Raw genomic sequence first — 18,227 nt, forward strand, 5'->3', positions numbered from 1 at the left:
AAGTTACCAGAAAGGAATAATTAGTAAAGCATATAAAATATTGCATGATAATTATAAGAATCAATCAAAGAAAGTTGGAAATGATTTTGGATATATGTATGTCTCCCAAATATGCAACAAAGTATAGAAGATGTAGGATCTTTGCTTGGAAGTGTTTACATAGGTATTTCTATACCTCTACTACACTCCAAAGAATTTTTCCTCAGGTAGATGGTAAATGTTATAGGTGTGATGGGGAAGAAAGAGGTAATTTGGTACATATTTTGTGGGAGTGTAATGAGTCGTCAGAGTTTAAAAATTCCTTGTAGATAACTCTATCAGAAATACTGGGCGAGCAAATTGTCATAACTAAGGAGGTGATTTTTTGAACTGGGACACAGAATCAGAATTGCCTAGACACAGTAAGGCTTTGCTGAATTATGCTTGGCCAGTAATCAAGGAGCCTGAATCCTCACTACTGACACTGGAGAGGGACGTTCATTTGGAAGAAAAGTAGATAGACACAGTATTTCCAGATGCAGCTGTCTGCATCAAGCATAATTTCCATTAAGAGCACACAGGCAACACACTCAGTCCGAGGTCTGGAATTTTCTCTTTATCTCCCTCCAGGTCCCCAATAGTACTCCCCACTGGCACAGCTATAGAGTTTAGTGTTCAGCCGAGTGCCCAGGCAAAGTCCTCCAGCACCCTCTCTGTAAAACCAGTGCTTTGTATCCCTGCTCCAAACAGCTGACACACACACTTTGAGATTTGATTCACACACACACACACACACACACACACACACACACACACACACCTGGACAAGGCTGGCACAGATTTACAAGGTATGCCCACTTCTGCCCAGAATATAAGGTAGTTTCTGCCATCAGGCACTCTAAAGCCAGCCACTCAAAGACTCTTACAAGGGTACCCAATTAAACTGAGTGAAAGTAATATTAATACCAATGGTATTGTTTGTGGCCACTCCTGAAAGCCTTACTGCATTGGTCAGAGTCACCAAATAGATGTAAGTGCTCTCAAAGGTTAACATATTCTCTAAATGGCCAGTTACAATGAAAAGGTTAAATATATTTAATAATAAATAATAAAAGAGCATGAAATTACTAAATATCTATTAACAAAAAACACCAGAGTTTCAGTCGCAGGAAATACAGATGATTTAGATTCACACAGCTATGGAAAAACAGTACTTGACTAATCTCACTATATTTTCCTGGCTGACGTAAATAATTACTGTTCCCTGGTCACTTACTAGAGCAAGGCAGGATGAAGCAGGTGAGGGATCCTATGTCAGGTTTCAAAAACAGAGTGCTCTGAGACTTCTTTGTCATCTGGTATTAAAACATCTTTTTTGTCCTAGATTACAGAATGACATCATATGCATCTGGTCATCTGGTTCTCATGCTACCCCCATTGCTAGAAACTGAAACAGAATTTAGCATGTTTGCATTACCATACACACAGAGCTTTGTTGAGGTGTGTGTTCTAGCTTCTGGAAGCTATAAAGCCATAAAACACTTGCACTCTTCGTACAGGACCTAATAAACCATTCTCTGGCACAGTCAATTCATCTCTGGCTGCAGTCAGAACTGTAAGATACAATCTTTATGGCCTAAGTTAAGTAATTTAATTTCTTATGATTTTTCAAAGTTAGCTGGACTGAGATTAACCTCTTCTCTTCCAGTATCCTCTGTTAAAAACATATACATTTAATCAGTTACATTACAGTCAGGACCCACCTTTGTCACATTTTTTAAGACAAGCAACTTTACAAATACATTTTTCAGCGCAAGCATCTGTACAAATCAATTTGATATACAAATGACATATAATTCTTTACAAAATTCCAGCTAGCTATGCTGGTAATATGTTATGCATCCACTGCCCTGCTTCTCTTGCCATAGCTGGCAAAACCTTACATTGTCTCAGGTGCCAAAAAAGCAATTACTAGAAAATGGAAATCAAAGTTTAGACCAACTGTACTAGAAGTAGAAAATATAGTAACAGAGATTAAAAAATGGTATCTTTAAAAAAAATGATAGGAACAAATTACATCATGAAAAAAATGAGAATTGCAGGAAAATACATGCAGAGGAGGAATGAGGTTTAAAAGAAAGCAGGATTTGAATGAGCTATGTAATGTTTGACAGTCACTGGATAGATTATAAGTAATATATAATGTTTACAACTAAAATTATGTCAATATGGTTTGTTTTCATTTATATATCATAAGTGATATATATTTTTTAAAGAAACATCTTTTTTAAATTTAAGAGGTTTATTTGTTTAACAAGGAATACACATTTTTTTCCCATTGTACTGAGGATCTGAACAAAGCGTGCCTGCCGTTTTTTAAGACAGTAGTTCATTACTTATTTTTTTATATTAGTCTTCTTCTTTCGGCTTTTCCCAGTTAGGGGTCACCACATCGGATCACCTGTCTGCTCATGATTGGCAGTGGAGTTTTACAGTGTCGAGTGGCCAGCCCGGCACCCACCCTTCCACAGAAGGCACACACGGACACACACCTAGGGCCAATTTAGAGTGTCCAATCCACCTACAGCATGTCTTTGGAATGTGGGAGGAAACCGGAGCACTCGGAGGAAACCCACACGACCACAGGGAGGACATGCAGACTCCGCACAGAAGGCACCCCAGCCGAGGATCGAACCAGAGAACCTCTTGCTGTGAGGCGGCAACACTAACCACTGCACCACCGTGGCCACCCTGATATATGCATATGATATATGCATAGTAAAAAAAAAAAAAAAAAAAAAAGGCATAACAATCCTATAATCTGATTCTTTTGGAAGTGTAATCTGCAGATTGCACTACATCATGGTAATCCATCTTTTAATTTTCCAAGATCCAAAAATTTAACAGAATTCATTACAAACCCCAGATGCTGTATAGCTATGGTAAGTTTAGTCATAGCTCAGTTACTTAATACATTTTGACTAACAGGTCTGCATACTATTTATCTGCTTTCCTCCCTATACCTCTCATTTTAACTTATTTTTTTATATTAGTAATAGTTCTTTATTTAAATTTTATACATTACTTGGGTAGTTATGTTTGGTCCTACCTCAGTACATTTTAAGGTAGTTTGATTTTTTTTGTACCACTTTTATTTCTTTTAGCTAAATTCTGTAAGGCATATTAATATTAAGTGTTGCTTTTTCTCTGTGCTTCAATAATTTACATTATTTGATGTATAACTGTGGCACTTTTATAATGTCTCTTTACTACCATGGCATTGGCATTAGCCTCCTGGGGTTGGGGTGACACACCAACAATGACATTTCTTAGTACTAAAATGTTATATAAATTTTCTTTTTTGTATCCTCCTTTCATTCTTTTTCCTTTGGTGTTATGCCAGGCTGAATAACATATGGAAATTATTTCTAAATGCACTTACCAGTGTCAACAATTGCTTATTTCATTATGTGGCATAATGTTCATATCTGCCTCCCCTCAAATAAGTCATTAGGCTGTGCTTGCAAGTCTGTATAGATTATTTATGAATTACTGTTAGTGTGTTGTGACTGCTGCAACATGTTAAAAGCATTTGGACTCCATTTCTACATTCAGAGAAGTACATTTTAATTAGATTTATATTTGCACTCATCTTACCGTTTAAATCAGTTTTGTGTGCTTTTTGCTCTTTATCTGAAGTTATTGCTATTACTTTAAGGCATTTTTATAGTTTGCAGAGCTTTTTGGCTTCTCAGCTGGGCCAAAGTATTTTTCTGAGATTGTTGTAGCTAATTGTAACTAGAGTCTGTGGTAATTTGCACAAACAGTCCACCATCTCTCTGTTGAAACTGATGCAAGTTAATAACAAAAGCATTTGGACTACATTTTTAATTGCAGTTGTGTTACTATTTAAATCAGTTTTGCGTGCTTTTTGCTCTTTATCTGAAGTTAAAGCTATTCATTTAAAGCATTTTTATAGTCTGCATTTCATTTTTGGTAAGACCAGAAAATACAAAACTGATAAAGATGATAAAATTAAGTTGGAATTGGTAGGGTGAAAGGGAAACAAGCACAAAAAACACATAGGTTCTCTCCCACCCTCCCTATTCCTGTTACGGTTTTATATGAGGCTTTTGAGCTTTTTTTTTTCCCTTCTGTATAGCTGACCCTAGAAGCTTCTTCCAGTCTTATCTCCCCTCTGCCTGTCTTACTGATTACTAAGAGAAGAAACTGGGAAGGCCCACCCCTTACACTTTAGTGTACTTTGAAATTGCCTTGATGTGTGTGTGTGTGTGTGTGTGTGTGTGTGTGTGTCTTCCTTATTGCTGGTTTGTCTGCTTTTGAATTGCCTTGGAGTTACTTGCAGTTAGTTGTTAGACTTGTTTCTGGAGCATTTTCACTTGTGGCTAAATAAAGTATGTTTTTACATTAAGAAGATTGTGACAGCAATTCTAGTGGAAGTAGAAAGGTAGCTCTGTCCGAGCTGGGAAATGCAAACAGGATCTTTAAGGTGACAATAACTTGTTTTAGCTAGTTGGTACCTTTTCACTTGTGACCAACCAGAAGTGTGTTTTTCGACTGAAACTGCTATTCTATTGTTAGTAGTTAAGTAGCCTGGTCAGTCCAAGTTGGGAAACAGACAGGGAGGCTCAAAGTGAGATTGTTTCATCAGCCAGAGGGCTTTTTTGGGACATAGGTGTTGATCTTCACTTGAGAGCAACTTTTGCTGTGCTTTTACATTAAGAATTTCCATGAACATTGGTTTTGTGACAGGTGTTTACCTGGTCTCACTGAGTTAGGAGGTACTCCAGGGAGCTTAAAGTTTACTTGTTTATTGGCCGGAGGGCATGGGAGTTAGGTTTCAGCATTCTATGTCTGCTATAAATTAGGCATGATTTTGTGGAGTTGTTTGCCACTCGTGCTTAGCGGTACTCTGCATAGTAGCAAACCTATAAAGTCAGTACTTAGGACTTTCACCCATAACACAGAAAGGTTTTGTGTGGAGCAAAGTTTAAGACCGCTACATAGTGCTATAATCTTAGTGCTGTATGACACTATTTAACATCTAGCTTTCACCCTAGACATTGCTCAGGTGACCCCTATAAAACTAAGACCCTAAACCATAATAGCCCAACTCTAATATAGGTCCTAAGAATATGGATTTGCAATTTCCTACTGTCTCTGTGGCCACCTTGGTATATATGGGGAATCTGTACTCAGACGACCTTTTAATCCTTAAAGAAACTAACGCAGTATATGAGAGATGCGCATGCATAACGTCCTCGTAGTGAAAAATCTTACTTATGTCATGGTTGTCAAAAGCACACATACTCATCTTTCACACATACTGGTCACCACACATTTAGACCTTCTTATTATGCTGAAGCACTTAAAAGAAATTTCTCCAAAGTTCAAAGACCTCCTAAGCCATCAAACTGAAACACCTATCCTCCGCAATCGCTAAAGTGCACACCAAAAGCGACCTCTAACACCACACACAAGCCTGCACCCAATGATCCCCACAACACCAAAGCAAGCACTTTTCCTAGTACTCTTGTTGTAAGGGATTCTGTTGTATGACACACACACTCCTCTCAGCAGGATGGGCAAGGAGAAGATAATGGTTAGTTGCCTGTCTGGAGCTAGGATCCATAATATCACACATGCACTTAGGTCACAGCACCACTGGTACCAATATAATTTTGTCATGGTCTGATGACGCAGTTTGTGAAAACGCTCACCTTTGTGCACTAAATTAAAAGACTGTTTGTTTTACTTGAAAGACTGGATTATTCAATGCCTTGTGGTTGCCTCTTCCTATATCTGATTATTGGATTTATTACTTACATTGTTTTAGCTAGTGGAGAGGCATTAACTCCTGCGGGTGTGTTTTCTCTTATTTTTATCATAATTCTGTCATAATTTATGTGGGTGCAAATCACCTGAGCCACACCTCACTGGACTGTATGAAGAGACATTATGTATCTCTGTGAATGTGTGTCACAGACAGGCATGCGCCTTGCATTGAGCAGCATTTTACCATCATCAAGGATTATGCTACAATATGAACAGAAGATGACTGATTTTAATAATTGGCTTAGTTTCTGGTGTCACTCCAGGGTAATCCAGTATCTATCAGCATGGGAGAACACGGTTAACTGACTTGCTTTGCCAAGGATGGTGCGCACCTGTACCCCCACACACACGCACACACACAAGCACATTTTCAGATATTTGCTAAAAGTTTCTCCTTCCCTTTGCAGCCATTTTTAGGCAATGTCAAAATGACAAAATCTACCAACATAGCAAAAAAAAAAAAAAAAAAAAAAAAAAAAAAAAGCAACCATAAGATGTTACTGCTCAATGCTAAAAGCCTAAACAAGAATCTCCATACCCTACAAGCTCTCCTCACTGTGGAGAATGTAGATATCTCTGTGGTTAGTGAGACTTTGTTTAAAGCTACAGAAAGTACTCCAGCTGAAGGCTACAGTGCCGTCCACAGATTTAGACTAATAGCAGCAAAGACAGGGGCTAAAGGTGGAGATGTGTCAATCTATGTTAGCAGCAAATGCAACTCTAGGTTGGTTAAAAAGGATGATGCTCTAGAGTTCATCCACATCCATTTCTCCATAGACAAGGTTCCCTACCATGTCCTGGCTGGCTACATGTTGCCCTCTATGATCCACGAAGCTCACAACTCTTACTTAGACCTACCAGAGGCTCATCTCCATCCAACCAAATACCCTTTTCATAGGAGACTTTAACTACTTCTCTATAGACTGGGAGTAGTACACTGCCTGTAACTCACAGGCACAGCATTTCCTGGACTTCATCAGTACAAATACCCTAGACCAGATAGTACAGTCTCCAACAAGAGTATCAAACATATTGGACCTAGTACTCACCAACATAAGAGAACGTTAGACACTGGCAACCTACAGACACTGGGTCCATCCAAGTTTAATTTTAAAGGAAGGTCTTGCCACTATATTTGCCAGACTTCTTCAAGAGGGTCACTTTAGCTATGGATGATGGAAAAATGGTACATACCTCCTACCTTGACCTGGCCAGGGCACTTCATGCAATACTCTACTGAGGTATTGTTGACAAACTCTTAGAAGTAGGCGTAAATCCCTACGTAACTTACTGGGTTGCCAACTGGCTCATAGATAGGACCCAGGAAGTCAGGATCAGTGAGACTACCTCCACCAAGAGATTAGTCACTAGAGGAGTACCCCAGGGATCTGTGTTGGGCCCGCTCCTGTTTGGCATTTGCTTCTCGGAAATAAGACTAATGTCAAAAGACCCTGGCTCACCAAGTTAGCAGATGACACTAAATTGAGAGGTGTCATAGATACCCCCACCCTTACGACACCAGCATTCTACAAGAGGGTCTAACACAAACAAATAACTGGTGTGAAAGCCACAGATTCAAACTCGGTGCAGAGAGATGCAGTATAGTGCCCTTTGGTAAAGCCTTCACCCAACTAATTACTTCATTGATAAAACACCCTGAGTTGACCTGATATTTAGAGATCTGGCAACATATGTAGACAGTAATCTGGTGTTTGACCAACACATATCCAAGATAGTAAGAAAATAATACTACGTTACCCAACTCATAAGCAAGGATATGGCCTCCAAGTCCAAGGAAGTAATAGAACCACTCTACTCAGCCAATCTTTGAGTAATGTGCCTCCTTTGCCATGTACCTAGCCAGGGACTTGCAACAGTTACAACGTTCTCACATATTCCTCACCAAGAGAGTCCATGGTAGGAATACCCTATTTACACAGACTGCTTTAAGGTCCCATCTCTGTACTCAACCTCATACAGGTTACTGAGAAGCAGTCTGTGCCTAGCATATAAAGGTTTCTTGGTTCCAGCTGTGATAGAACTCTTGCACATCTGCAAGACAAACAGCAACAGAAACCCTAAGTACAAGAACCTGAACTTTGTCTGCAGTATAAATGGAACCTGCTGGAGGGACTGATATTTGTGTCAAAGAATCCCCATGCTATGGAATAAGCTTCCCTTCAGTGTGAAGCAGAATTCATCACTGACCCTTTTCAAGAGAAACCTTAATTACTGGATGGAATATCCCAAATTCACACCTGGCCCCAATGTCTCTGATGTATAGAGGTCAACAGTAAGTTCATTAATCCCCAACTAACATATCCCCTCACTCACATAACCCTTGGCTACCTATTTACTAACATACCCCAATATATTGGCATCCAAGAAACTCTGGGACAACTAGGTTGGGTTGCATGGCTAGGCTCGCAAAGTCCATGGTTGTCGTTTGCCTGGTATGAGCCTGTGAGATTTCCCTGAGTATATATGTTTACTGCAACAGCAGCTCTTTGAAGAGCAGTTTCTACAAATGTAAATCTTCATTGCATTCTCCTTTCTGAAATAGTGAGATTTTCTAGCTTTCTGTACTTTTTTAGAATCAAGGCAGCAGCTTGGCAAATGTGTTCTATCACTCTGTTGGTCAGAAAATTTGGTTGCTTTTGTTGAATACCTTTTCCAAATGTATTAGTCTATTGTGGTATACATCCTGTAGTTCTGTTTCTATCCGGTGTGTAATACCTCTAATTGGATGTGCTGCAGTTACACAAATTTGCTGTAATGGTACTAAAGTATTTTTGCAGAGGGATGGGTGTTAATTTCTGCAGGTCCAGCCATCTGAGATGTGTCATCTGAATGTCTGCAAGTCATTTTGTTAATTAAACGTACCTTGCAATCTCAGTACTGCCAGTGTATGGAGACTACTCTAAGGTATTATGATGTCAGACGTAGTTTTTATTATCCGTCCACTTTCAGTCTGACTGTTCTAGGGATTTTACTTAAGTTCCTCCTATTACCCCTTTATTACCTTTTGATACCGCTTAGTTTTTCTGACGTTTTGGAATTTAATTGGAGGTGAGTTTATTAGTTATTAGATTTTTGCATTCAAATATTGTCCTTCTCTAAGGGTTACTGCTGGATGATTGCTGTATTGAGTAACTCTTATGATTCTGATATAATCAGTATTGCACTATCATGTTATTACTTTTCTCAGTTGCAAGTAAGATTTGTGGTCTGATTAAAAACCTTGTTGGAGTTTACTACCCAGTCTTCTATTTTTTAGGGATATTTGTGCCTTCTAAATTATCAGTAGGTGCCTTTTATCTTTGTCAGATACATACTTTTTTGCTTATTTCACATATGGTACTTTAGTTAAAATATTTTGTTATTTAAGGTACCTTAATTTCACCATACTATACAGTTATTGAGTGATGGCCAGGAATCTCAAACAGATATAGAAATGTATTTAGTCCTGTGTTAAAGCTGTCTTTATTTTAATCTACGTTTTTAGACTGCACATCTTTGGAATTATAAATATATAAACCCATGTTTTTCTGGTTTTGCTATGTTTGAGTCTCACACAGTCAAAGCTTTAAGCAGAGGAAACAAAACCATCTGACATGATACCCACCTCTAAAAGTGGGACATTTTGATGAATGACATTAATGGCTTCAGCCAGATGCTGTAAGCAAAAGAAAAAAAAAACTGTTTCTGCAGGGGTCAAGTACCCTCTGTGCACCAACACATACACACACACTCTTTCTCCACAGTTGCATAACCAGAGAGAAAAAAAGAAAAGCCAGAAAACTTTAGGCCTCTGCTTGCAGAAGTGTGCTGGCAGTGGTCTGTTGTGAAAACAGAGACCTGGTATTTTCACATTGGGAAAGTATACTCTGCTAGACAAACTCTTGTCCACTTTACCCTCAGCCAAGTAAATGTAGCAGTTTTTTTTTCATACATTGCTTTACTTTTATTTATACTGGATATAATTACCTAAACACTGGCAGGACAGTCCTGGATGAAGTTATTTACAAGTTACAGACCATTTTCACAGTGGGGAATATCAGCTTAAAGAATGAAAGATAAAGTTGAACAGTGCAGGATAATCTAACCCGCCCAAGACCCAGGTAGGCACTGCCCAGGGATGTTCTCGCTGCTTTTGCCATTTTTGGCCAGGAGAAGACTTGAATGAGTTGATTAAGCCTAAACGTTAGAAGGATAGAAACAAATTACATAGGAATAAAATGGGAATTCTGGGAACAATACATGCAGAGGAGGAATGAGGTTTAAAAGATGGCAGGATTTGAACGAGCTGTAAAATGTTTGATTGACTGTATTTGGAAAGATTATAAGTGATGTATAATGTTTGCAACTAAAATGATGTCAATAAAGTTTATTTTCATTTATGTCAATTATGATTCCCTTTGTCATAAGTGATAATTCAATAAAGATGTTTCTTATTTAAAAAAAAAAGCGCTAAGATGTACTATTACAATGATCTACTACTGTCGTAAGTGTCCAGTCAGAAAAATTTACTTTGCTTTCGTGTGTATTTTTATATTAGCTTTCATTACCTCTTAACATATACAGGTGTACTCTTACTAGATTTGTCCCCTCCACTGTCATATGACAGTGATGCTTTTTTTGCACAAATAAAAATTCTGTCTATGTGATAACATTGCATTTTTTCTTTAAATAATAATAATCGATTTTTCTTTCAGATGTTAAGGACTGCATCCTGGAGCCTCTCTCATTTCCAGAATATTTATGTGGTGTTTCTAGTCCAGAAGGTTCTCAGGTTGTTGTTTGCATGTTTTGCAATGAAAACTCTCCTTTAGCAGAAAAGGACAAACTTTTAAAGCATATGATCTTGGAACACAAGCTTGTAATAGCTGATGTCAAACTTATTGCAGACTTTGAAAGGTAATTACATTTTTTTGACCACTGCATTGATGATCTGTTGCATATTAGACAAGTAAAGAAAATGATTATGGGAAATGTAGCCCTTTTTGTTTAGGAGTACATATGATTGTATTGTCACGAAAGGAAATACTGCCACCCAGCTAGCTGAAATTTTGTAAGTAATTATATGTCATTTGTGAATATCAACATGATTCATATAAGATGCTTGTGTTACAGCTGTATTAGAACTGTATGTCATGTATATCAAACTTGTTTGAACAGACGTGTGTTGAAAAGATATGTTATAAAGTGCTTGTGCTTAACATGTAACCACAGCATGCCCTACTGGAGTAGAACAGAAATGTGCATGTACTGTTGTAACTGTTTAAATGTATATTTTAACAGTGGAAAGTGGAATACAGGAGGTTAACTTCAGAAAAATAACTGAAATTAAATTACTTTATGGCCAGGCCATAAAAAGATGTTATCTTTCAGTTTCAGTGCAGCAACAGACACAATGGCTATAATAGGGAGCTTTCTGTATTGTCTTTAAATGTAGAGGAATGTAAATTGTTTTATGACCTCCATCTGCCAAAAGATCTGAGGAAAAGCCCTTGACCATGTATTTTCACAGTTAGATGCTAAATGCTATCAGCTGTCATCAGTGGTTGTTTTGGGGCCTGGGCAGCAATGATGTCATTCTGCAAGTTAGTCCAGCAGTAATATTTGAGATATTAATTTAAAAATTCTGTGAGAGAGAAACCGCATTCTGTATTCTGTCTTGGACGTGACAAGATCCATTTACAACACCACTGCCTCGCTCTGAGTAAGTAAGTCTAGGGAACAGTATAATTCTCTTGGGTATAATCAGGAATATAGCAACACATAGTTTAGAATTTTTCTTTGAGACTGTCTTGCAATGTTGTTTTAAATATTCCCTGTGATTTTGAACTCTGATGTCACTGTAATTATATACGGAGTATTTTCTTGTTCTTTTATTATTAAACATATTTAAACCTTTCATTGTGGCTGATCTTTATAGAGCTGTTTAAGTTCTGAGAGTACTTGTATATTTATTTGGTGACAGTGTGGGCCACTCATATGAGCCTTGCTCTTGGTTAAACTACCATTTGTATTACTAGTAACATTACACAGTAAGATTGGACACCCTTTTGTTAAGGGCCAAAAGTAGCTGATAAAGGGTTCTGGTGGCAGTGATAACTACTTTATAGTCTGGGCAGAAGGGGGCATAGCTAGTAAATCTGTGCCAGCCTTTCCCGTGTGTGTGTGTGTGTGTGTGTGTGTGTGTGTGTGTGTGTGTGTGTGTGTGTGTGTGTATGTATATATGTGTGTGTGTGTGTGTGTGTGTGTGTGTGTGTGTGTGTGTGTGTGTGTATATATATGTATGTATATATATATATATATATATATATATATGTAAAACAAATCTCCAAGTGTGTGTGCATCAACTACTTGTGCAGGGACACAAAGCACTGGTTGGACACAGAGAATGTTTGAGGACTTGGCTTGGAACCCGGGCTAAGGACTCAACTCTATGGCTGTGCCAGTGGGGAGTCTTACTGGGGATCTGGAGAAAGAGGGAGAAACCTGCCCTGGACTTATTGTGGTTTGTGTGTGCTCTTAAGGGAAATTGCATTTGATGCAGTTAGCTGCATCTGGAAATACTGTGTGTACTTGTCATCCTCCCAGTGTATGTCCCCCACTGGTGCCAATGGTGAGGATTGACGCTCCTTTATTACTAGTCTAGTGGTGGGGCATCACATTTATTGGTTGGCAGTGGTGGGATATCCACATATTGGGATTCAGTGGTGTGGATATTGAATTCCTGTAGCCTGTAAACAGTGGTCACTAAGGAAGGTGTTTGTACTCTAAAGCAGCCACACAGTGAATATTCAGAATTCCATATCAAATAGTTTTATGTATTTATTTACTTTTTTGTTAGTTTAGTTAGTCGGGGAGAGCAGGCAGGGATGTCAGCAAAAGAGTATGGCAAGATGGCAAGTAGCCATTTGGCTGAGATGTGCCAAGACAAAGACATGGTGCATGCCAACCTGACTAAAGCAGAAGTGATTGCAGCCTTAGTCACAGCTGCATCATGGACCAGCAACCAGGAGAACGACCAAACTAGGCTTGGGGATTTACAACTCTCAGAAAATGGACAATTCAAAATTGCCTCAGAGAACTTAAAATCCATCTGGAGTTAGAGACTTGAGCTGGAGGCCAAACCTTTGGAAGTAGAATCAGCAGAGATAGAGGCAACATCAACAGGAGATGCTAACTATTCACCAGGGTCATGGAAGTAATGGGGAAGGGAGTAACTGAACCCCAGAAGCAGCAAAGGTCAGTACATTTCTTCCACAATTTACAGAGGTTGAGAATTTTGATCGTTTTATTCATATGTTTGAAAGGGTATGTAAACTGTATAATGTTGACTAAGGGCTCTGGGTATGGTTTCCTGACCCCCTTACTCCATGGTAAAGCTGAATTGTCTGATACTGATTGCTTAAATTACAGTGCTATTAAAAATTGTTTATTAGAGTGTTTTAAGTTAACACCTGAAGCTTATAAGAAAAAGTTTTGTGAGCATAGATGCAAGGCAGATGAAAGTGTGTGTGAATATATTGCTGAGTTAAGTACTCATTTTCATAGGTGGGTGATTGGGTGTCCACCACTTTTGAAGGGCTGACAGAGCTTTTGGTGAGGGAACAAGCAAGCAAACTCTGAGGGTAATGCTACTCAATGCTAGAAGTCTAAACCTCAAAATGCACTCACTCAAGGCACTCCTTAAAATGGAGAACATTGACATCTGTGCAGTGACAGAGACCTGGTTCAAAGCTCCAGAGAGCACCCCTGCATTACAGGCTATAAATCATAAAACACCTTTTAGCCACCTAACCCGGAATGAAACACTAAAGGTGGAGGCGTGTCCATATTCATTAAGGATATCCACACCTCCGGGCTAGTTGCATAGCATAATGCATCCAAGATTATCCAAGTGCAACTAACTCTGGGCAAGACCACAATCCAAATTGTAGCTTGCTACAGACCCCTCCCCATGCCCCAGGATTCACACTCCTCATTTCTTGATACACTGGAAAATATTAGGGTACAACCCAACACCCTAATAATGGGCGATTTCAAATACCCCACCATTAACTGGGAAAACTAGTCATGTACCAACTCTTTTGCTCGACGTTTTCTGGAATTCGTAAATTCCAACGCCTTGGATCAACTTATTTACACCCACACCAGGGGCAGCAATATCCTAGACCTGGTCATTACCAACATGGGCAACCGGTGTTCCACACCAGAGGTCAGTTCCTCGTTGGTCAGATCCAACCATAAGCTAATCATCCTAGACATCCACATCCCACCCCCAATTAGGGAAACCACCATAAAAAACTTCTCCAAAGCCAACTTCACACTTCTTAAGACAGAAGTGGAAAACTTCATGACACCCATGCAGACAGACAATAGAGGTACGACTGCTGAATCCTACACAAATGCACTTTATAAGCACTTACACGAGTGCATGGATCATGCTATCCCTAATAGAACCAAGATGCTATCTTCCAAAAAAAGGAAGCCAATATGGTGGTCCTCTGCCATAAACAAACTCTACAACAGAAGAATGAAACTCTTGCAAAAAAGAGTAAAATCCCATGACTGGAGGAACTCCCTGGTCAACCTCAGTAAAAAGCTGAGATCCCCCATAAAATCCTTCAAAGCTAGTTATGAAAACAAATTTGCCACTGACTCTAAAGACAACCACAAAGCATTCTATAGCTATGTTAAGAATCTCAATGGCAACACTCAGATCTGCTCTGAGTTACAGCACAGTGGCACTAAATATACAGAACCAACTGATATTGCCAACATCCTGGCAGATAGGTTCAGTGCTAACTTTACCCCACTTTCACCCCCTAGAGGGCCCATCTCTATACCGGAAGAATGCAAAGTTCCTGTAATCACGGCTGCACAGGTAAAAAACACACTATTCAAAGCCAAAAACACAGCATCCATGGGACCTGACAATAACCCAGGCTGCTTTCTACACGAACTGCAGAATGAACTAGCACTCTACCTAAGTACTATGTTCAATGATAGCCTCACCTCAGGCTTTGTGCCCACTGAATGGCGCATCGCGACAGTTATCCCACTCCACAAATGGGGAGCCACGACGGACCCCGGGAGCTACTGCCCCATTAGCCTGATGAGCCTGGTCTGCAAGGCCATGGAATGTATCATCATGGAACTCATAAACAAAGACATTGGTAATCTCCAAATTCTGGACCCTACCCAGTTTGGTTTTGTAAAAGGCATATCATGTCTCCTAAACCTGATTGACTTCTTTGAAGCAGTCACCAAAGCCATAGATGAGGGTAAGGTGGTTCACACAGCTTATCTAGATCTGGCCAAGGCTTTCAACACCATTCCCCACTCTGGAATTATAGATAAGCTCACTAAACTAGGTATAAATCCCTATGTCACAAGATGGGTTGCCAACTGGCTCACGGACAGAACCCACACTGTGAAAGTAGCAGACTCCAAATCCGACTTCAGACCAGTGACAAGTGGAGTACCACAGGGTTCAGTCCTGGGTCCTCTCCTGGTTGGTATCTACTTCTCTGAAGGATAGGCTAACACAGAAGGTCTTTGGCTAACAAAGTTTGCAGATGACTGCAAACTAGGAGCCATAATCAAAACTCCTAACGTTCTGGACGTACTACAAAAGGGCCTCACTGAGACAGATGCCTGGTGTCAAAGCCATGGCCTGAAGCTCAATGCCAAGAAGTGTATTGTCATCCCCTTTGGTAAAAACTCTGTACCCATGAACTACCACATAAGTGGTAGTTTACTTAACGCTGAAAGTGTGATAAGAGACCTTGGGACACAGGTGGACAGAAATCTCTCCTTCGATAATCAAATTGCCACAGTGGTCAGGAAATCCTTCTACATAGCTCACCTCATTACAAAAGGTTTCACATCCAGAAAAAAAGAGGTCATTGTTCCCCTCTACTCATCACTCATTAGACCCAGAACAACGCCCCTTTTGGTATGTACCTCACAAGATATCTACAACAACTGGAAAGGCCACAGAAATACCTCACAAAGAGGATTACTGGCCTCAAACAGATGCCCCTATGCAGACAGTCTAAAAAAACTCCAGCTTTACTCCGCCATATGTCGCCTACTCAGAGGCGATCTCTGCCCAACGTACAAAGCTATGTCAAACCCAGAGCTGTTGGGCATGCTCCACTTAAAGAAATCCCAATCCTTCTGAGCTACATGCTCTAGGGACCTAAACCTTGTCACCACAATAAACAGAACATGCTGGAGAGAGAGATTCCTGTCCCAGGGACTTCCCATACTCTGGAACAGACTACCTATCTATGTCAAACAGAGCTCCTCATTAGCACTCTTCAAGAAAAATCTTGATGATTGGATAGGAAATAGGAAATTCACCCCAGGGATCACTTCTGTGGCTCTGCTCGACAGGAACACAGGAAAATAATTTTATTGGGTGGCGAAAGCCAGGGTACCTTTTTGGCTAGGCTTATATAGGCCCTAGGGCTAATAGCCTAGTACCTACCTATGAACCTTAGCACTTTGCCTGAGCAGGTGAGAATCTGGTTGGCAGATAGGCAGTGCAATACTGCAGATGATTTGGGGAAAAGGGAGACCTATACCTAGCTAGAAGGGCATCACTGCACAGGAAAGGGATACCCAGTGCTGCACACGGGTCTAAGCTAACTGTGGTGGGCAGCTTAAACCACCACAGCAGAGTCTGCCAATAGCAGGGGAAGCCTCTAGTAAAGGTACACGGCCAGGTCCAAGGGGTAAAATGTTTTAAATGCAACCAGTGGGGTCATGTAGCATATAGATATCCACAGAGGCAGGGTGGGGAACAAAGGGTGGGAGAGCCAGTAAGTGGGAATGACAGAATGCCAGCAGCAAGTTGTCTGGAGACAACAAGGGTACCAAAGTACCACAAGAGGTTATTTCCTATCTTAGATGGAAAACGGGCCACTACTAAGACAGACACCGCCTCTGTCCTAACCCTTGTGAAGCCTGCAGTGGTTAAAGAGGAGCACAGCTTGCTTGGCCAGTTTACTCCTTTCAGAGCTTTAGGAGGGATCCCATTCCAAATACCTTTGGCTAGGGGTCATCTTGACTGGGAGGGTAGGAAAGGAACCAAGCAAGTAGGTATGTTTGTGGATATTCTTGCAGATGTCTTGATAAGTAATGATTTTGATAATGCAGTACCGAAGGCTAGAGGGTGAGAGAACCTTCAGAACCTGAAGCCTACTGTCTGGCACTTCTAGCCATAACACATGACATTCCATTTTCAGGTCATAAAGTGTACAAAGAGACGTATTATGCAGAACTTTAATTGGCCTGGGGTTTCCAGAGATGTACTTGGGTATTGCAGGACCTGTGAGCAGTGCCAAAAGGTAGGCAAGATGAAAACTCATTTGATGCCTTTGCCTGTAACTGAAGAGCTATTTCAGAGGGTAGCTGTGGATATTGAGGGTAGCTGTGGATATTGTAGGGCCTCTGAGTACCCCAAGTTCCACAGGGAAGAAGTATATCCTAGTGGTAATAGATTATGCTACCAGATACCCTGAGGAGGTGGCTTTGTCCTGCATTGAGGGAGAAAAGGTGGCAAATGCTTTGTTTGAGATTTTCAGCAGGGTAGGTTTCCCAAAAGAAATACTGACTGACAGAGGTGCCAATTTCACGTCAGACCTGTTGGCTTGTCTGTGGGAGTGCTGTGGGGTGAAGCACCTAAAGACCACCCTCTACCACCTCCAGACTAATGGTCTGGTGGAGACATTCAACTCTACACTAAAGACCATGCTATGGGCATTTGCAGACCAGTTTATTAGGGAGTGACACAAATATTTGCCCTGTCTATTATTTGCTTATAGAGAGATGCCCCAGGAATCCACAGGGTTTTCACTCTGAGTTGCTGTATGGGCATAAGGTGAAGGGACCTCTAGATTTGATCCATGACTAGTTGGAGGGTGCTTGTGAATCCCACAAGGAGTCTGTTGTGGCATATGTCCTAAACCTCAGGACAAGGCTCAGGGAACTCATGGGCTTGGCCCGGAAGAACCTGGCAGAAGCCCGACAGCAGAAAAAAGGTCTGGTATGACAGGAATGCTCGAACTAGGGAATATGCTGTGAGGCAGCGGGTTATGGTTCTCATTCCTGTCAGACATAAGCTGCAGGCAGCTTGGGAGGAACCCCTTCAATGTGGTAAGGATGGTCAATGATTTTAACTTTGTGATAGAACTTCTAGACTGGAGGCAGGGGCATAAATTGTACCATGTCAACATGATGAAACCTTACCATGATAGGCCCTTGTGCTAAGTATTTGCAGTAAGAGGCAGGAGGAGTCTGAGGAGGATCTATGGCTACAGGGAGCCAGCCATATATATATATATATATATATATATATATATATATAT

At 40.4% G+C, this 18,227-nt stretch overlaps 1 protein-coding gene across 3 annotated transcripts in view; it reads left to right on the forward strand.

Moving 5' to 3' along the window:
* The window catches only part of ZNF277 (zinc finger protein 277), a 708,300-nt gene that overhangs the window by 111,084 nt on the left and 578,989 nt on the right, over positions 1-18,227 (forward strand). For all 3 annotated transcript variants that reach the window (XM_044088678.1, XM_044088676.1, XM_044088677.1), the window contains one exon: positions 10,551-10,752. In XM_044088678.1, the coding sequence (XP_043944613.1) occupies positions 10,551-10,752 (202 nt within the window). The remainder of the gene's footprint in view (positions 1-10,550; positions 10,753-18,227) is intronic.

The sequence above is a fragment of the Protopterus annectens genome, chromosome 11.part0 (genome assembly GCF_019279795.1).
Source record: "Protopterus annectens isolate FY-2018-M chromosome 11.part0, PAN1.0, whole genome shotgun sequence".
NCBI classification, from domain to species: Eukaryota; Metazoa; Chordata; order Ceratodontiformes; family Protopteridae; genus Protopterus; species Protopterus annectens.